Below are 21,621 nucleotides of genomic sequence, written 5' to 3'. Positions count from 1 at the left end.
CACCCCATTTTGCTGAGGAGTATAAGGACAAGAACACTGAGACACAATTCCTTTGTGATGTAAGAAATCATGAAACTCGTGGGACATGTATTCTCCATTAGAATCAGACCTCAACATCTTAATACATGTAGAAAATTGGTTGTCAATATATGCGACGAAGTTCTGAAAAACAGATAGAACCTTAGATTTGGCTCGAAGAAAATAGATCCAAGTATATTGATTGAAATCATCTATGAATGTCACAGAATATTTATATTGAGCATGGGAAATGGCAGGAGAAATGCCCCACACATCACTATGCACAATATCAAAGCATTTAGCAGCACGACTACGATGAGAAGGGAACGAAAGTCTTACTCTTACCAAGTTTGCATATAGAACAATCAAATGACAAGTATTTAGAAACATGTTCTTTGTTGCCTAACAAACCGGAATTTAACATAAGAGACAAAATAACAGAGTTTGGATGGCCCAATCTTTTGTGCCACAATTCACTCGAAGTATTAACTGTTATACAAGCCAAAGATAAACTACGAGGAATAGAAAATTGTATTGGAAAGAGTCTACCAACTTTAGGCCCCTTCGCGAGTATCGTCCTGGACACCTGATCCTGCACAAACAACCATCACAAGAAAAATGGACATCATAGTTTTCCTCAACTAACTGGCCAACCGAAATAAGATTATTAGACAGTCCAGGAGATACATAAACATCTTTGAATGAAAGATTGATATCTCCTATTTCATTAATAGTTAAATGACTCCCATTAGCTACCTGAATTTGAGATGAACCATGATATGGATGAACATTGCACAACGCATTAGATGATTTGGTCATATGATTGGATACAGCAGAATCAATAAGCCAAGACTTATGCGAAGTATTACATTGAAGCCCTAAGGCAGAAAATGCTGACATAATCATCTTTTGGACCATCTCAGGGGTAAGAGTAGAGGATCCGACTGCAGAAGAAGTTGAGGACATCCCTGAAGTAGAAGAAGTGTTCACTGTAGCCTGATAAGCAGTAGCATGACGATGTGGAGGCCGAATGGGACATTCTTTGATAAAGTGGCCTTGTTTCTTGCAGTAGTTGCAAACTTTATTGCACAACGTACTTTCTTTCTCTTTTCCCTATTCCTTCCGGTGTTGCTAGTCATATAGAGAAGCTGCATCGAGATTTCTTGTGGGGTGGCATAGGCGAAGAATTTAAATTTCATCTGGTTAATTGGGCCAAAGTTTGTTCTCCTATTTCAAGTGGTGGTCTGGGCATCAGAAATTTGAGGATTTTCAATAAGGCTCTGTTAGGGAAGTGGCTGTGGCACTATGCCCATGAGAGAGAGGCTTGGTGGAAATCTGTTGTGGATGTAAAGTACGGATCTACTTGGGATGGTTGGTGTTCTATAGACCCCCCTGGGTCACACAGAGTGGGGTTATGGAAGAATATTAGGAAGGGGTGGAGTTTGCTTTGCAGCCATACTAGACTTATGCTGAGAAATGGATATAGGATCCGTTTTTGGGATGATGTGTGGTGTGGCGAGGTGCCTTTTAAGGAAGCTTTCCCAGTTTTGTACGACATTGCGCGTGACAAGGATGCACATGTTGCAGACCATTTGGTTGTGGTGAGCGGGTCATATCAGTGGGATGTTAGCTTCTTCTGAGCGGCCCACGACTGGGAGGTGGATGTTTTGGCTTCTTTTTTTTTCTCTTTGCTGTACTCAACCAGAGTTAATTGTGAGGGGGAAGATCAGCTCTGGTGGTCTCCTTCTCACAAAGAGAAATTTAATGTTAGATCTTTCTATAAGGCTCTTGCTTGCAAAGAGGCTATTCATTTTCCCTGGAAAAGTATTTGGCGGACCAAGGTTCCATTGAAAGTGGCTTTCTTTGCTTGGACGGCAGTGCAAGGAAGGTCCTCACCTTGGACAACCTCAGAAAGAAGCGTGTCATTGTGACTGATAGATTTTGCATGTGCAAAATGAATGGGGAGTCGGTGGATCACCTTCTTCTCCATTGCGAGGTTGCACGCGCTCTATGGAACGCCATCTTTAGTCGCTTCAGTCTGTCTTGGGTTATACCTCTTCGGGTGGTAGATTTATTCGCTTGCTGGTGGACGAGTGGTCGTTCTCGGAGTGCAGCCGTGTGGAAGATGGTCCCTTGTTGCCTTTTGTGGTGCTTGTGGAGGGAACGCAATGATAGGCAGTTTGAGGACAAAGAAAGAACCACTGAGGAACTTATTTCATTTTTCTTTCATTCTTTGTACTCTTGGTCGGCTGCGTTCCTCGCACCTTTATCGTTTAGTTTTAATGATTTCCTTGTATTGTTTTCTTCTTCCTCTTAGATGCCTTTCTTGTATACTTCATGTGTACTTGATTGCGCTTTTTATTGATATTTCTCTTACTTATAAAAAATAAAAAATGACCATACTCCTTGCAGTGATAACACTAGATCTTGCGCATATCCTTACCCTTCTCGCTCCCGTAGGCTGCATAGGCAACTGGATTCGGGTTGGCATCTTGCTGGAACGCAGCCTGTGTGAGAAGACATTGCTCCTCACGAAGTAATTCTCCAAAGCAAATATCCAAAGATGGTGAAGGACCCCGGTTCATTAAACTTGAGCGAGTAGCCTCAAATTCAGGACGCAATTTCATCATAAATTGATCTCTTTTGCTTTGCTCATGAACAGCCTGAACAGTAGGGATAGAGGCAGCATCTACCTTTGCATAAACCACATCAGAAAAGTCTCCCCATAAATTTTGAAAACCAGAGAAATACTCCTGAATAGAGAGATTGCCTTGAGTGAAATTAGCAATCTTATATTCCCATTGAAATCGACGTGCGGTATTATCCTGATGATAAACCGTCAGCAAGTACTCCCATATAGTCTTCGTAGTCTTATATGCCCTTAAATTGAGTACAATAAGAGGATCAACAGACCCTAAAATCTAGGACATTACACGTGCATCCTTGACCTTCCACTTGGCCAACTCTTTAGGCCCCATAGGTTCGGGATCACTTCCATCAATCTGGCCCCACAATTCTTTCCCCGTAACAAATAAATGAAACTGCAATTCCCAAGCAAAATAATTTTTTCCAATAAAACGCACCCCAAAAGAATCACTAGAAGACATGATTAAACCAAATAAAATTGAATCAGAAAAGACAAAATCTGATTCACCCAACCCACCAAAAATATTGTGACAAAAAAAAATTCCTCAATACTTGGTTGACAAGTCTTTGAACCACCCGAGCCTCAAAAGATTCCACACAAGACTCCCACCGAACAGGATCTCTGATAGCACCCGAGATCGCACCCCACAGCACAACACCACAATCTACTCACAAGCCGGTCCAGTGCCTCACGCCTCACAACCCAAAATCACACTCACTGCTCCGCACAGCAACCGAACAGCAACCTAGACTTCCACCAGAAATTGTCGACGCCGAACTGCAACCACTCAAAAGAAAGCATCGCACGATCCACACCAAAGAAATCTATGCTCATCGTGGATTTACACCACACCAAAGGACCGCACGGTTTGCATCAAAGAAATCCACGCTCACCGTGGAATTACACCACACCAAAGGGATCCCACTGCACCAAAGGGACCGCACTACACCAAGGATTCCACGTTCACTGTGGAATGACACCACACCAAAAATCCCAGCAGTCACACCAAAGAGACTGGACGACCCAGCCGAACAGTAACACCCAGAAAACTCTAGAGCCTACTGACAGAAAAGACCAAAAACTTAGAACCCTAATTTAGTTCTGATATCATGTCAATTGGACTGAATACCTCTCTTTGTGAGGGTTCTTGTCTTATATAGAAAAGAAAACCGTAATTACAATGCTGAATATCAGCAATTACAGCAAATAATAAACCAAATAAGGCAACAATAATCATCTAATACGGCAACTATAATTACAGAATATCTACTAATATAATTAAAGCTAAATATATACGGCAAATATTATTTGACTAACAACATTTGGTGTAATATTTAGCTATGTTACGCCACTCATTGACTTTCAATTAGATTAGTCTTTTGTCTAGTCCGCCATTGGATTACATGTATTCTGTATGTTTATTGTGCATCCTGAATCTAATCAATCCCAAGCCATTTAGTCTCCACTCCAAGTGTCATTTATTTAGATAGATTTTGAAAACATATAGTTTCAAGCCTTTTAAATGAGATAGTTCTTAATCATTGATTATCATGACATTTGCCAATCATGATAAGCATTTGGGGTTTATGTAATCAAATTGTCAATTCATCAAAATATTGATCCTATGAAAATTATTAAGTAGTATATAATTGTAAAAGAATTACATTATGTATAAATTGAACCTAACCCACATATACGATTTTTTTTTTGATAGGTAATCAAAGAAATATATAAAAACGTATATGATATAATATGCATATGAGATTTATTGATATTGATCTAAAACTAATTTACACCCCAAAATAATGTTTTGAGAGATGTATATTTTTCTAATCCCATTGTTGGAGCAAAAGCTTGTTACAAACTCAACATACCTATTAAATAGTGAATGGTTTCATACTCAATTGCTATGTAATCCATAACCGACACGTGTTCTTAAAAATTAGTTCAAGTCATTAACAATCCATGTGGTGACAATTCTTGATTTTCTATTGACTTGATATTTGACAAGCATGAGAGGTATGGAGAAGACATGAAATCCCAAGATAGGTTTGTAAGGAGCCTCAATGTTGCGTTTATTGCCCTTATTCCCAAGAAAGATGGGGCGGTGGATATCTAGGATTTTTGCCCTATCAGTCTTGTGAGTAGCATTTATAAAATTATCTCCAAAGTCCTAGCTAACATGTTGAAAGCAGTGTCAGAGGTAATTTCTAGGTCTTAGAATGCTTTTATCAATGGGAGACACATTTTAGATTCAATCCTTATTGCTAGTGAATTTCTCGATAGTAGAATTAGATGAGGGGTCCAAGTGTGCTTTGCAAACATGATCTAGAGAAGGTTACAGTCATGTTAATTGGGGCTTTCTGTTGTAGCTGTTGAGGATTGACAAGAATGGATAGCTCATTGTATCTCTACTGTGTGCTTGTTTGGCTTGATTAATAGAACTCCATTTGGCTTCTTTAATAGTTCCCGTGGCCTGAGATAGGGGATCCTTTATTCCCTTTGTTGTTTATTGTTGTCATGGAGGCATTGAGTGGAATGATGTCCACCACTGTGGGTAGGGGGCTCTTATCAGGCTTTTCGGTGGGGTCAAGGAGTAATTATGTGATCATTTTGTCTTATCTCCTTTTTCCGGATGACACTTGGATTTTTTTATTTTTATTTTTAGGCTAATCTAGAGCATCTTTGTAATTTGCGGTCTCTTATGTTTTTAAGCTTTTTCAGAATTAAAAATTACCATGGCTAAATTTGAGCTAGTCCTTGCTGGCGCCATGGATGATGTTGCAGGCTTGGCCAGTATTCTTGGCAGTAGGGTGTCCTCTTTGCCTATGAAGTATTTAGGCCTTCCTTTGGGGGCTCCGTTTAAGGCAAAATCTATATGGAATGGTATTATTGACAAGATGAAACAATGTTTGGCAAGTTGGAAGAGGCTTTATTTGTCAAAGGGTGGTAGGATCACATTGATTGAAAGCACTTTGTCCAGTTTGCCCACTTATTTTTTGTCCCTTTTCCCATCCCAATTGGAATTGCTAATCACAACGAGAAAATTCAGAGGGATTCTAGTGGGGAGGAGTCAATGACGAGTTTAAATTCTATCTAGTTAGTTGGTCCAAGATATGTACTCCGCTATCTTCAGGTGGTTTAGGGGTTATGGATTTGATCTTGTTCAATCGAGCTCTGTTGGGGAAATAGTTTTGGCGTTATGCCACAGAGAGGTAGGCTTTGTGCAAAGTGGTGGTGGAAGCTAATACGAGAGCTTGTGGGGTGGATGGTGTTCCAATGCAGTGCATGATTCCTACAGGGTGAGGGTGTGGAAAAAACATTAGGGGGGGTGGAGGGGGGGGGGATTTCTTTAGATTTGTGAGATTTGAGGTGGGAGACAAGTCTAGGATATGGTTTTGGCACGACATGTGGGTTGGAGATATGACTTTGAAGGAAGCTTTTCCAGTGTTGTTTAGCATTGTTCGCTTTAAGGAGGCCTCGGTTGCAGACCATTTGCAATTTTTGAATGACACCTGTTAGTGGAATAACTTCATGAGATTCGTGCATACTTATAAAAAAAAAAAAAAAGAGATTCGTGCATGATTAGGAGATGGAGTTGGTCACCTCATTCTTCAACCTCTTGTTTTCTATTGGGCTAAGACAAGGAGGCGAGGATAGGATCTGTTGGTCCCCCTCCAAAAGTCGGATATTCGAGGCTAGATCTTTTTATCACGCGCTTAGTCCCCCGTTGGCTATTCTTTCCCTTGGAGCACTTGGAGAAGCAAGGCACCTTTGACAATGGCTTTCTTTGTTTGGACAACAACGTTAGGGAGAACCTTGACCTTAGATAATCTAAGAAAAATGCACATCATAGTAATGGACTAATGTTGCATGTGTTAGAAGAGGCGGGACTCCAATGATCATCTTCTGCTCTATTGTGAAGCAGCTAGAGACTTGTGGTTTTTGGTTTCCAGTCTTTTTGGGATATAGTAGGTAATGTCTCAATGGGTGTTGAAGTTGTTGGTGAGTTGAAGAGGCCAGCGTGGTAGTCACCTCAATTTAAAAGTTTGAGGATGACCCCTTTGTGTGATGGTGCATCTGGAGAAAACTCAACTCCCAAAACTTTGAAGATTGTGTGAGACTAGTTGTAGAATTAAAAGATATTTTGTTCAAATCCCTTTATGGGTGGATGATTGCTACCAGTAGTTCTCGCTTTTCTTATATTTTTGGATTTATGTTCTTTTTCTTCCCTTTAAGTGGGTGTCTTTCTTGTATACCGTCTTGTGTACTATTTTTTTGATAAGTAAAATATATTGAAAAGGCGCAAAGGGGCGCAACCCAAAGTACACAGGATGTATACAAGAAACCCCTAATGAAAAGAACATAGAGAACATCTATCTAAAAAATCAAAATAGGAACATTCATGCATTAACTTAATTCTATCTCTCCACATAAACAACATCTGTAGCATCTTTCTCTTCAGATTCGACAAACCAGTCTCACAATCGCTGTTATTCCGTTCCCTCCAAACGCACCACATCAAACACGACGGAGCCATGCGCCAAATCTGTATCAAAGTCCGATTACCCTTCTGGCCCCTCCAACTCCCTAACATATCTTTCACCGACCTCGGCATTACCCACTCCACCCCAAACAATTGCAGGATCGTCCTCCACAATTCTGTAGCCACCATACAATGCAGAAATAAGTGGTCAATGGATTCTCCAGCGGTCTTACACATAAAGCACCAGTCCATCACGATAATGTTTCTCTTACGTAAGTTATCCAAAGTTAAAGTTTTCCCTAGAGTTGCCGTCCAAACAAAGAAAGCCACTCTCGGGGGAACATTAACTTTCCAAATACTTTTCCACGGAAATGAAGACTGAATAGAACTAGAGAAAATCTTATAGTAAGACTTTACCTCAAAAGATTTCTTTCGCGCTGGCACTCAACACAACTTATCCTCTCCCTTGCTACTAACTTTGAAGGTGTACAACATCCCAAAAAACCTACTAACCGCTTCGACCTCCCAATCATGAACTGAACGAGACAACATAATATTCCATAAGATGGTGCCATTTTGTCTCTGCATAATTTCCTCCACCCAAGCATCCTTTCTTCTAGCAATAAGGAACAATTCTGGAAAGAGATTCTTCAAAGGAATTTCCCCACACCATACATCATGCCAAAACAGAACTTTCGAACCATTCCCGATCTCATATCTCACATGAGCAGCAAAAGCATCCTAACCCCCTCCTAATACTTTTCCACACGCCAAACCCATATGAACCCCCAACCTCCTTAGAGCACCAACCAACCCTCAAACTACCATATTTGACATCCACCACCTTTCTCCAAAAAGCATCTCTCTCCATAGCATATCTCCATAACCATTTACCCATCAAGGCTTTATTAAACATAACCAAATTTCTCACTCCTAGCCCCCCCGAAGCTTTTGAAGAACAAATCGTACGCCAGTTAACCAAATGAAATTTAAATTCATCTCCAATACCACCCCAAAGGAAATCTCTCTGAAGTTTCTCCAAACGATTTGCCACTCCCACAGGAATAGGGAAAAGAGAAAGAAAGTACGTAGGTAAACTTGAGAGAGTGCTATTCATCAAAGTTAACCTCCCCCCTTTAGATAAACACACCTTCTTCCACCCCGCTAGTCTAGCTTCCATCTTCTCAAAAATATTATTCCACATATAAGAATCTTTATACTTAGCACCCAACGGAAGACCCAAATACTTTATCGGAAGCGCGGCCACACTACACCCAAGAACACTAGCCAACTCCTCTACATCCCCTACCTCACCCACCGGAACCATCTCAGACTTGGATAAATTGATTCTCAAGCCCGAAACTGCTTCAAAACAAAGCAGCAAACACCTCAAGTCTCAGACCTGATCAACAATAGGATCACAGAAAATCAACGTATCATCCGCAAATAATAAATGGGAAACCATCAAAGCATCTTGGGAACTCGATCCCACTGAGAAACCCGATAACCGCCCACTATCCACTGCCGCATATATCATCCGACTGAACGCCTCCATCACCATCACAAACAGGAGCGGAGACAAAGGATCCCCTTGTCGAAGACCCCGAGAACTACGAAAAAACCCTGAAGGCGACCCATTTATATTTATGGAAAAACAAACAGTAGAAATAGAATGAGCAATCCAGCCAACCCATTTCTCCCCAAAACCACATTTTTTTAAAACATAAAGCAGAAACACCCAATTGACATGATCATACGCCTTCTCCAAATCCAATTTACAAATAATGCCCGGAATTCCAGAACGAATCCTACTATCCACGCATTCATTGGCCACCAAAACAGAATCCAATATTTGCCTCCCCTCAATAAACGCATTCTGAGATTGAGAAACAACCTTCCCCAAAACCACCTTCAACCTATTTGCCAGGATCTTAGAGATGATTTTGTACATACCACCTATTAAACTGATAGGTCGAAAATCCTTGATATCCACCGCTCCGGCCTTCTTTGGAATCAACGACACAAAGGTTGCATTAAGGCTCTTTTCAAATTTTCCGGTAGAATAAAACTCCTTAAGCACCGCAAAAATATCACTCTTCAAGATCTCCCAACACTTTTGAAAGAAAGCCATAGAGAAACCATCAGGCCCAGGAGCCTTATCACCTTTGAAATTCTGAATAACCGCCCAAATTTCATCTTCCTCAAACTCACGTTCCAACCATATTCTATCATCTTCATCAATGGAGGGAAAAGATAAATCATCTACCCTTGGTTTGGGTTTGCACTTTCTTATAAGATTGAATTACTTATTAAAAAACAATACTAATTTTTTCATTCAAAATTAGTGCATACATGATTTTATAGGAAAGTAAAATGCTATTACTGTATGTTGTATAGCTGTTGTTCTATATACCATCTCCAGCTTAAAGTTGAAACAAATTTTATTTGAGGATTGGTTCAGAACTATACCAAGCTGGTTCATTGTTTTCTAAACACCTCCTTAGGGCTAGTGTCTTAGCTTGTGTTCAATGGCATGCACAGATCCCTTTTTAAACACATGCACACATAAATACGCACACACATGCACACGCACACACACATGTAAATTTTCTATATTGGGCAATGTCCAGAATTTATTCATGAGCTAAATTATTTTCTTTTTTGTTTCTATGCAGTTGGGGATCGTAAATGTTATTGAAGCTATGGAGTTGGCCCCTGAGCTTGCTTATCCTGTATATGTGGCTGCCTGTGTAGATTGGTATATATAGTCCCCTTTGTATGTTTATTATTTACGTATTTCTTATCCTTTTTTGTATTTGATATGTAGACTATTATGTGTTGTTTTATGATTGATTAATTCAAGGCAGGAGCCTGTTGTTAAGAGAGGGGAGGAGCTTTTAAAGAAGAAGGGTTCTGGTGCTAACTTAGATGATCCAAACCTGATAAACAAACTGTTTCTACTATTTAATGGTATTTATTCATAATCTATCTTGTTAATTTAATATGATGTAATGTTCCTTTTCCACATTCTCTTTATTTCTATCTCTCGTATCTTCCCCACTAAAACTTCCTTATCCATGTTCATCTGTTGATAAGTTGTTTATGATTAAAATAAAGAAAAATCATGATAATTTTGACATTTTAGTTTGGGTTCTTTACAATGTTTCTTTATGATGGAAATTGTTACCATGTGCTGAAGTATAGGATTCCGTTGGTAATGATCCCAAATCTTTGTGCAAGCCCAGGAGCTTTAATATACATTAACTCGCAAATGATATTTGTAAGAGACCACATGATGAAGTAAAAGAAGGCTAGAATGTGATAATATATTAAGACCAAAGTTAGAATTGCTCATAAGCAATATTTTCCCATTATTTATAAGTCATCATTTACCATGATCATGAATTGCTATTGTACTTTATATTTTCTTATGAGCATTGTCGATATTTAATGATACTGACTGCTAGTATGCTTTAGCTGATACGAGCCGGACAAGTTTATATTTGTACTTATAATGTTTTCTGTCTTGAAAACTTTCTGAATGCTTTTGCTTGACCTACATTTGTTTCCATAATTTTTGTGTTTGCCTATTATCTCCAGTACACGTTTGATACATAATTATAATTTTTGCAGGTACTGCTGGAGCTGAAAATGTTGCCCCAGAATTAAGAGTTATTCCTGGGAATCATGCACTTAGAGCAAGACTGATGTCTATTTTCTGCCGTTCTATAACAGCAGCAAACAGTTTCCCTGCAACTTTGCAGTGCATATTTGGCTGCATATATGGTATTCAGCTCATCTTATTTTTATACTTCTTCATTTGGTGTTTGCCTATATTTTTGCATGTTTACCTTTTCAAACTTGGAGCCTATTCCTGTTGGAGACCATTCCTGTTGCTAGATGTAATGCTGAATCATTGTTATTGGGCTGCACATAGTCTTACATGTGTGGTTTGAGCTGATTTAAGCTGACAAGTAAGAATTCCTTTATATATTAAGTGTGTAAATGTAATTATTTGGCACAAAGGTTCTCATGTTTACTTAATTCTAATTCCGAATTTTCGGTTGTACAAGTTGAAAGCCTGGCCCAACAAATTACTCTTGAGAGCTATTTAACTCTTAATTAGATATATTGGATTGAAACCCTGTCTTATTCTGCAAGTGATGATTTTTGTTTTTTTCTTGGGAGAATGGCGATCTTGTTTTCGGGTGTTCTTCCTTTGTTTTCTGTTTTTCTTTTGTTTCGGTGTCTTTCTTGTGTACTCCCTATATGCTTAGGGACGCCTTTACGCTTTTTTAATGCTATTTCTTTTCTTACCTATCAAAAAAAAAATGGCGATATTGTTCAATGGCAATAGTTATTTGATTGTTATATAAGATTGTGTATGCTCTCATGTAGTAGGACATAGAGACTTTTGTAATTTATTTGACATAAGTTATTAGTGGGGTTCAGGGTTTGAGAACTTGTGATTTAGGGTTTTGGATTGTGGACAGGGGCATATGATCTGCTGCTGAGTACCCAAGCGCCAATAACTCATAGAACATTTACCCAAATTAGATATTTTTTTTCACCTCAGACTACTTATCAGTTCACCTTCAAACCCATGTGAGCCTCATCTGCATCAGATGTCGCACATGGGTGACACACGCAAATCCTCATATTGCCAAAATTGGCAATCACATAAAAACAAACATCCATTCCCCTTTCTATGGTATGCTCGTGTTGAACACAATTTTCTTTTGGCTGAGACTTGAAAGGCTAGATGCTTTTAGAACTGGTGAGAATCTTCTTGGTAGGTTGGCTGGTGTCCTTTTGGAATGGGAAATACTGATGGATACTGCAATTAGTAGGTTGAATGAATATGGACATGACCATTCAATAGCACTTGAGATGTCATACTCAAGGTTTTGGCTTTTTATATTTTGTGGTGGTTCATACTTATCAAAAAAAATATTTTGTGGTAGTTCATCTGAACCTCATTGTTTTGACACCTTGGTCTAAAATAGCAGATACACTTTTATCTTCATTTATAAATTTTCTTAGTTTCATGCTGAGTGTGTGACCGGATGCCCTTATGCTGATTTTTCTTTGGTTTCTTGAATTCTTAAATTTGACAGGAAGTGGTACCACGTCAAGGTTGAAGCAGTTGGGAATGGAATTCACTGTTTGGGTTTTTAAACACGTAAGAAACTTATGACTCGATTTCGGATCCTTATTCTTCTTTTTTCTTTCCCCCTTCTTTTTTTTTTTTGGGGTGGGGGGGTGGGAGGGGGGGGGGCACTTCAAGAATATTTTGGGAATGGATCCAATGAAGATGATGTGCCTAAAGACGCTCTTGCCAGTGCAGGTCTCACTTTGGGTTCTAGACATCAGATACTACTTTTTGTGGGCTATGGTTGAATCAATTTGGTTCTAGCTTCCTACAATATTATATGTCTAAATTTTCATATGTAGCATTGTTTTAGTAAGCTTCAGATTGAACATCTTTGGGTCTAAGTTAATTGATGTTTGCTGTGAGCTATGTCAATTTAAGTATTCTTTTTTGTGCTCAAGTTTCTTCTCATTGCAATAAAAGTTTTATGAATTATAAAATAATATATTTTTGGTGTTTGGTGTGGGTCTTATTAAGAATTGGAAAGTCTTTTCCTAGTTAAAGTATATGCTTAACATAGATGTATAATTCACCAAAACACCCCCGTTGTACCTGCTTCAATCACACTACAAATCTGAGCATGGGATAACTTACCATCTGCTGTTAGTTTTTATTTTTATAAGTAATAAGAAAATATCATTAAAAAGCGTAAGGCGCTCCTATTTACACATGAAGTACAAAAGAAACACCAGAAAAGACAAACATAAAGAAAAACCCAACAAAGGATAAATAACCAGGCACCCACAAAATAAACCCTAAACCATCTGCTGTTAGTTAATCAGTAAACAAAGGCGCTCTGACCATGCTCGTGAATTTACCCTAAATCTTACATGACCACAATTGAAATTTCAGACCAGGTGATAGGTAGAGTCTTTCCTTATCTGAACTAACACTTGGATATCAAAGGATCTAGATATTGTATCAAGAACCCTTTGCTTGGTAAGATTGTTTCTAGTATCTTAAAGAAAGGCTTTTACCTAATTCTCCAATTTGCAGCTACACACATGATCATTGCTTTAAAGAATCATATACGATTAAAGCTTTGGTCTACCTATTTGCTTCATCAGCAATATCAGATTCCTCATACCCAATGAATGTTTAGTCATCTTGGATGTTGGAGGCATGAATCCCAAAGTCCCTTATCTAAACTTCGGCTTGGAGCATAATGATTGACCCACTTGGGCCTTAGTTATTGATTGAGTACACAGTGGGTACTCTGTTTCCCTGTTGTTGAGACCTCTCTTCACTCTCTCTAAGCCCGTGATTGCTCTGGAGTTGATTATAACCCCTGAATTCTGAGTTCTGGCAAGAACTCGTGAAAACACAAGTTACTTGGTGGTCCTCTTCTAAATCAGTGCCAGTTTTCATTTCCTTTGCCACATTGTGAATATTTCCTTCTGCTCTCTTGGTGAAGCCTCAGCAGGTCGTATCAAAGAGACAGAGATATTGCTAATCAATTTTGTTCCTTTACTTCTTTTCCTTGCCATTGTCTCCGGCAGGATGCAAGAGAAGACAACAAGAAGATGAATTGTACATAAGAAAGAAAGACTTCAAACAAAATGAAGTGTTATTCAAGTTGAAATAGGATTGAAGCCAAAAAGATGCTGAAATTAACTGAAATAGAGAAAAACAGACGAAAACAAAGGTCTATTAAGAACACAAAAACATGTGGACATTTTTAATTTAGCCAAGAAATTGCGTTACATGTCATATAGCATTTGTTCACCTGTTGCATCTCTCTAAACAGATGAATTGAGTCTAAAACTACTAAATAAATAAAAAGCTGCCACTTTCTGGATGAAAACCAAAATGCACAAAAAATTGCAAAATTGCTTAGTGTCTACCTTACCGTGAAGTATGGCTCGGGTTTGATGGAGGAAAAGCAAAATATAGTAATGTAGAGATGCTCAGCATGCATTTCAATGTATTCTGTGTGTACATATGTGCATCAAGCCACAATGTCTACAGATGCTCACATTCAGATGCTTGTAGTCCAATTCTTTCTGTCTCTAAACTCTCTCTCTTTCTGTCTCTCTCTCTCTCTCTCTCTCTCTCTCTCACACACACACACACACACACACACACACACACACATATAATGATTTTGTATCTCTAGTACGTTATTTGTCATTTCATTGTGCCATTTCCTCTTCAAAAGCATGCCTGAGTAATGATCTTGACATTCTTTTTCCCCACTTCATTTTCATGTCTATTTATGTAGGCAAAGATTGATCAACTTAAGCTTATTGGCCCTGTTATACTTGCTGGAATTCTGAAGTCACTTGACAGTTATTCAAATTCAGAATCAGGTCTCCTCATGCAGTTGAAGCTCTCTGAACTTCTTTTATACATTATTTAATTATAATTTATTGAACATCAATCTGATTGATCTAGTTTACTAAATTCACCCAGATGCTACTGCTAGGGACACCAAAACCTTTGCTTTTCAAGCAATTGGGTTGCTTGCACATCGCATGCCTCAACTTTTCAGGTTTATCTCCTATCTCTTCTACTTTCTTCTATGCCTCTCTATTTGCTGTTTCTGTGTTTCCCCATAGGCGCTTCTTAATTAACCCTTGCATATGGGAGAAAAACGTTCTGATGGATTTTTTTTCCTCCTCTCAGCAATAAGATTGACATGGCTGTTCGTCTTTTTGATGCATTGAAAGTGGAGGCCCAATCTCTTCGTTTCGCTATTCAAGAAGCAACCAATACCCTTGCTGTAGCGTACAAGGTGCGCTAGTTTTCCTCCACTTGGTTTGAAGATATTATTAATAAGTTCTCTTTCTCTAATGTGGCAATTTATTCCCAAAGCTAATGTTCCTTGCTACTGCTTCAGTAAAGTGAGTTTTAGCAATTCATTTGTGGTTATGTATATTGTTATTTTCCTCTGTGATCCTGGTCAGTTTAATGGCTGGGAAGGTCTTGTTTCCTTATTTATTTAGGTGTATTTTTCAACATTTATATCTACACTGTATCTGCAGTTTACAATTCTGTAAGGCAAGTGCTCATGAAAGGAAATATTGTTGAAGGTTCTACCTATATATGCGTATGGAAAGATCACACTTAATTTTTTTTGTTTTTTTTGTAAGTGATCAAGATATCATTAAAAGTGCGTAACCCAGGTATATAGGAAGTATACAAGACAAACACCTAAAATAGATACAAATGCAGCTGTCCAAAGATATAGTTATTAAAGAAAAAAGACTTAAGCTCCACCAACGTCCTCTCGTGGTTTTCTAAACTTCTATCATTTCTTTCCCTGCAAAGATACCACAAAAGGTAAGGGGGCATGACCTTGCACATAGCAGCACTCTGAGTGCTATCAACAGTCCATCAACAAGCAAACAAGTCAACTACTCGTCTAGGCATAACCCTAGACATCCCAAAACGACTGAAAAAAACATTTCATAAGGCACAAGCAACCTCACAATGAAAAAGAAGATGGTCCATGAACTTCGCATTCCTCTTGCTCATACAACATATCTTGACCATAATGACATGTTGTTTCCTAAGGTTGTCCATGGTAAGGATTTCCTTAGGGCTGCCGGCCAAGTAAAACAAGTTGCTCCCAAAATAACCTTCGTATGCCAAATACTATTTCAAGGGAAAGAAATGCCCATCATTACAAAGAAGAACATTGTAGAAAGATCTAACATTGAACAACCCTCTCTTGGAGGGAGCCCATCAAAGCTTGTCTTGCCTCATTGTCTCACTCTAATTGAATATAAAAAATTGAAAAACGAGGCAAATACATCCACCTTCCAATCATGAGCCACTCTAGCAAAGCTTGCGTTCCACTAATTGGAGCCACTACAGAAGCATCCTTTACATGAGCAATACCATACAAATTTGGAAGGGCTTCTTTTAGGGCCTTATCCCCACACCACAAATCATGACAAAATCTAACTTTGGAGCCAGCTCCTACCTCAGATCTAGTATGACTTGAAAACATCCCCCAACCCTTCCATAACCCCACCCCATACAACCCAAGAGGCTCAAAACACCACCGACCCCACAAACTGCTAGATTTAGAGTCCACCACAACCCTTTACTAAGCCCCTTTCTCTCATGCTTCCTTGGTTGACAATAGTGGTAGTTTTGCCAATATTCGCGGGTTCTTTCATTTTCTTTCTCCCTCATAGAGGCTAATCCCTCCCCTTCCCTTCTTTTAATTTTAGAATTTTTAAAATTAGAATAAGTTCGAAAAGAGAAAGAATAAAAGTGGATTCAACCTCAGTAAAACTTGGAACTCGGGCTGGGACTCTAAGATATCGACACATCTGAGATCGCCAAATGTTCGGGAGTTCCTTTATTCAATCATTTTCCTTTTTGTTGTTGGATATCTCGTTTGTACACGTAGCTTCATTGCCGTTTTTCTAAGAGAGCACGATTGAACATTAGCAAGTTCCAAACCCCCAACCCTCCCTCAGAGATTGGAGGACAAACCTTGGACCGGCTCATTAGGTGAAATTTGAACTATTCGCCTAGCTCACTCTATAAGAAATCTCGATGAAGCTTCTCAATGGGGTTTGCAACACCGGGAAGAGAGACATGAAATACGTAGACAAATTAGAAAGTGTGCTCTTTATAAGGGTAACCTTACTATCTTTAGACAAGTACATCATTTTTCAACTAGCCAATCGATGCTCTATCTTTTCAAAAACACCGTGCGAAATAGACTTTGCCTTATAGGAGGCCCCCAATGGAAGACCAAGATGATACTTCAAAGGCAAGGAAGAAACCCGCTACCTAGAATGCTAGCCAACCCATCCACAATATCAACATTACCCATAAGAACCAATTCCGACTTAGGCAGATTAATCTTCAAACCGGAGACAGCTTTGAAGCATAAAAAATAAAGCACACTGATAGCGAAGGTGGTTAGGTTTGGTCCCACAAAAAACCAAAGTGTCATCTACAAACAACATGTGTGAAATGTTAACCACACTAAAGTGCATAGATCCCACAAAAAGCCTGAGAGAAAACCCCCATGAGTAGTTGCAGAAGGTATTCTACTTAAGGCCTCCACAAAAAATGCATGTGTGCATGTATTTGTGCATCCACTCCTGCATGGAAATGGGTTGGTGAGCCTAGTGATAGGAGACTTTCTAGCTTGGTTTGGAGAGCATTTGTTGGGTTAAAGATTTTTTTGTTGCTAAATGCTATTGCCTAGTAGGCGTAGGGTGGCAGAGTTCCTGTTTCACGTCATGGGTTATGTCGATTACTTTTACGTTGAAGCGAAATCGTTCGAGTTTCGGTCGGATGCTTGCGTTGGGGATGGAATACGGCTAGCTGAGTGGAACAAGGGTCGTTTCAGGGCAGTGTTCCTTACCAAGTTAAGTGTAGGGTGGTTTAGGAGATCGATGGAGGAACTGAAGCAGGGTGGGGAGATACGGGACTTCTGCAGGACATTTCTGGTGGGTTCTCTGGTGTTTATCCTGCAACGGAGGGGGAACGTCCACGGAAGATTCTTGGAACTTTCAGAATATGGCTATGGAGGAAGACGAACGTCTGTGATTATTCCAGAGGGAAGAGAAGGTTGCGGTTGGGCAAATTGTCTAGCGCAACTAAGGAGAATTGAGAAATCCTTTGAGAAAAAAGCGACTGGGGGGACAATAGGCGGAAATATACCAAGTGCTTCGATGAAGATGATGAAGTCGGCGACTCTTGATGGCCGAACGTTTGCGGCGGCGTTAAAAGGGCACGGCAGTGAGCTGGAGAAAGGAGAATCGAGCAAGGGCATTCTGGGTATTTCAGGAGAGCAACCCTTGTCAATTTTGGCAAGACCGGAAAAGCAGCCGATGATGACGGAGGGAAGAGACTGCAAAGGACTTGGTGGAGCGCAATCCATGCTGACCGACTCTGTGGTTTCTGGGGAAGGACAACTACAGCTGGCGAAATTCAAAAATCTGCTTCTTTCCATTCGTGAAGAAGCCACGAGATGGTTGGGTTTTCTGGAGTTGGGCCTGCTGAGGGATGAGGCCAAGTCTACCGATAGCCCAAGCAAAGGTCAAACAGATAACGAAATGGGTCAGGAAGCTTTGGGCTTCAGAGAGCAGGACCAAGAGGTGACTAAGGCTAAAGGAAAACATGCTGCTGTCCAGGAAATTGATGGAAGCCCACAGTTTACTTATAAACGTCGGTACCAACGTAGGTAGTCGGCCCAGACTGGGATGTCGACAGAATCCGTAGAGGGAGTGGTCGAGCAAAGGCAGATAACGCCGAACAGTATGCTGGAGGTAGTTTCCGATCCTGTTCACTCTGGTTCGGGGTCTGAAGGGTTGGGGAGTAGGGCTGTGCGAGTGGGGACCTCTTTGGAGGAAAATGGAGCTGGATCAGTGGGGGATGATGGGGCCACCGGAGGGTTGATAACGACCATAGAGGAGGTCACACTGCTTGAAAACCAGGTGTCGTTCGTCTCTAGTCCTGGACCGGCGGAAAATCAGGAGGAGGAGGAGCAGAATCACGAAGGCAGAGAAAGTGAGCTGGCGGGTAAGCTCGAACCGGATTCTGTGTTGAGTCCTGGTGCAGGAGACGACAGTGAGGTGGGTGAGCAACGGACCGAAAGTCTGAAGCAGGCAGAATTTGATACTGCTTTGGGAGAGATGGGTTTTCGGGAGAAGGGTGAGGGGGTTAACAGTCTTGCTTTGGTGTCTTGTTCAGAAGAGGATTTGGGGGGAGATGAGATGCTGGAGGTTCTGCCTTTGGCAGTGGTGGATAAAGATATTGGAAATGAGTCAACAGATTGGGTGATTGAGAGAATCAGAGGTTTTTGCAAATTTGTTGGAATTTCTTGTCCAGGCTTTGAGGAGAAGCTGTTGGATTTATTTAATGTCATTGAAACTCAGCGGTATTCTGATAGAATGAGGCATTTCAATAGTCCAAGTCCTATGAGGAACTGTGGTCAACGTGAAGTGAAGAGGTTAGAGTGTTCGGTGAATTATGAAGGGAAAGGAGGTCAATCGTCTAGGTTGACTAGGAAGGGGAGGGCTGGCAATGGTTAATGTTGAAGCCAAAGATCATCTCTTGGAATGTGCGGGGCATGAACGAGCTTGACAAAAGAACGAAGATTAGGGGGTTGTTGAGGGAGTGGAAGGCAGACATTGTATGTTTACAAGAAACTAAGGTGGAGTTAATTACCAGGGAGATTGTTTATAGTGTTTGGGGTTGTGCTTATGTGGATTGGCTGTTTTTGGGTTCTAGAGGAGCGTCGGGAGGTATTTTGTTGATGTGGGATAGAAGAGTAGTTGAGAAGATTGAAGAGTATGTGGGAAGATATGTGGTAGCCTGTGCATTTCGTAGTGTGTCAGACAATTTTGAGTGGGGTTTTGCGGGTGTTTATGGGCCTAATGATGATTGTGATAGAAGAGGACTTTGGGACGAATTGGCGGGTTTGAGGAATATTTGGGAGATGTCGTGGTGTATGGGGGGGGATTTTAACATTGTTCGGTATCCGAGCGAAAGAGGGGGGGAAGCGAGATCTTCCCAGGCTATGGTTGAGTTTTCTGAGTTCATCTTTGACCAGGCTCTCATCGATCTTCCTTTGGTTGGGGGGAGATCCACTTGGTCTAATTGCCGCTCTTGGTCCAGAATAGATCGTTTCTTGCTTTCTTCAGATTGGGAGGATTATTTTTCTGAGGTTTCTCAAAGGCGTTTGCCTCGGCTCCTTTCGGATCATTATCCTTTGCTGTTGGATTGCGGCATCGAGAGACGAGGCAGGGGGTCTTTTAAGTTTGAGAATATGTGGTTGCAAGCGGAAGGTTTTGTGGAGCTGGTGAAGGGTTGGTGGAGTTCGTATGTGTATGAAGGTTCGCCGAGTTATGTGTTCGCTCGAAAGTTAAAAGCTTTGAAACTTGACCTTAAACAATGGAATGAGGAAGTGTTTGGGAATGTAGGGGCTAATAAAAAGAAACTTCAGTATGATCTGTGTGAGCTGGATTTGATTGCAGAGGAGAGGCCGTTATCTGACGAAGAGAAACTAAAGAGAGAAGAAACTTCCAGAAATTTGGAGACAGAAGTCTAGGGCTTTGTGGTTAAAAGAGGGGGACAGCAACACTAAATTTTTTCACCGAATGGCTAATTCTCATAGAAGGCATAATATGATCGAGGCTCTGGTGGTGGATGGTCAATTGACTGAGGATAGGATTGTAATCAAAGATCACATTGTGGATTTCTATGCGAAGCTATATAGTGAGCAATTTCAGTGGAGACCAAGGGTAGATGACTTATCTTTTTCCTCCATTGATGAAGAAGATAGAAGATGGTTGGAACGGGAGTTTGAGGAAGACGAAATTTGGGTGGTTATCCAGAACTTCAAAGGGGATAAGGCGCCGGGGCCTGATGGTTTCTCGATGGCTTTCTTTCAGAAGTGTTGGGAGATTTTGAAGAATGATATTTTTGCGGTTCTTAAGGAGTTTTATTCTACCGGTAAATTTGAAAAGAGCCTTAATGCAACTTTTGTGTCGTTGATTCCTAAGAAGGCTGGAGCGGTGGATATCAAGGATTTTCGTCCTATCAGTTTAATAGGTGGTATGTACAAAATCATCTCTAAGATTCTGGCTAATAGGTTGAAGGTGGTTTTGGGGAAGGTTGTTTCTCAGTCTCAGAATGCGTTTATTGAGGGGAGGCAAATTTTGGATTCTGTTTTGGTGGCCAATGAATGCGTGGATAGTAGGATTCGTTCTGGAATTCCGGGCATTATTTGTAAATTGGATTTGGAGAAGGCGTATGATCATGTCAATTGGGAGTTCCTGCTTTATGTTTTAAAAAGATGTGGTTTTGGGGAGAAATGGGTTGGCTGGATTGCTCATTCCATCTCTACTGTCTGTTTTTCCATTAATATTAATGGGTCGCCTTCGGGGTTCTTTCGTAGTTCTCGGGGTCTTCGACAAGGGGATCCTTTGTCCCCGCTCCTGTTCGTAATGGTGATGGAGGCATTCAGTCGGATGATTTACGCGGCAGTTGATAGTGGGCGGTTATCGGGTTTCTCAGTGGATTCGAGTTCCCATGATGCTCTGATGGTTTCTCACTTATTATTTGCGGATGATACGTTGATTTTCTGTGATCCTGTTGTTGATCAGATCCGAGATTTGAGGTGTTTGCTGCTTTGTTTTGAAGCAGTTTCGGGTCTGAGAATCAATTTATCCAAAACTGAGATGGTTCCGATGGGTGAGGTTGGGGATGTCGAGGAGTTGGCTACTATCCTTGGGTGTGGTGTGGCCTTGCTGCCGATAAAGTATTTGGGCCTTCCGTTGGGTGCAAAATATAAAGATCCTAATATGTGGAACAATGTTATTGAGAAGATGGAAGCTAGAC

General features: G+C 40.4%; 1 protein-coding gene across 1 annotated transcript in view; it reads left to right on the top strand.

Annotated features, from left to right (window-relative positions):
• The window catches only part of LOC133876988 (uncharacterized), a 55,526-nt gene that overhangs the window by 6,481 nt on the left and 27,424 nt on the right, over positions 1–21,621 (top strand). The window contains exons 6-12 of the mRNA XM_062315220.1: positions 9,827–9,909; positions 10,015–10,121; positions 10,785–10,937; positions 12,269–12,333; positions 14,525–14,612; positions 14,716–14,794; positions 14,929–15,037. Of these exons, the coding sequence (XP_062171204.1) occupies positions 9,827–9,909; positions 10,015–10,121; positions 10,785–10,937; positions 12,269–12,333; positions 14,525–14,612; positions 14,716–14,794; positions 14,929–15,037 (684 nt within the window). The remainder of the gene's footprint in view (positions 1–9,826; positions 9,910–10,014; positions 10,122–10,784; positions 10,938–12,268; positions 12,334–14,524; positions 14,613–14,715; positions 14,795–14,928; positions 15,038–21,621) is intronic.

This window comes from Alnus glutinosa, chromosome 9 (genome assembly GCF_958979055.1).
Source record: "Alnus glutinosa chromosome 9, dhAlnGlut1.1, whole genome shotgun sequence".
Lineage (NCBI taxonomy): Eukaryota > Viridiplantae > Streptophyta > Magnoliopsida > Fagales > Betulaceae > Alnus > Alnus glutinosa.
The sequence above is the reverse complement of the archived record's forward strand: the minus strand, read 5'-3'. Positions and strand labels throughout refer to the sequence as shown.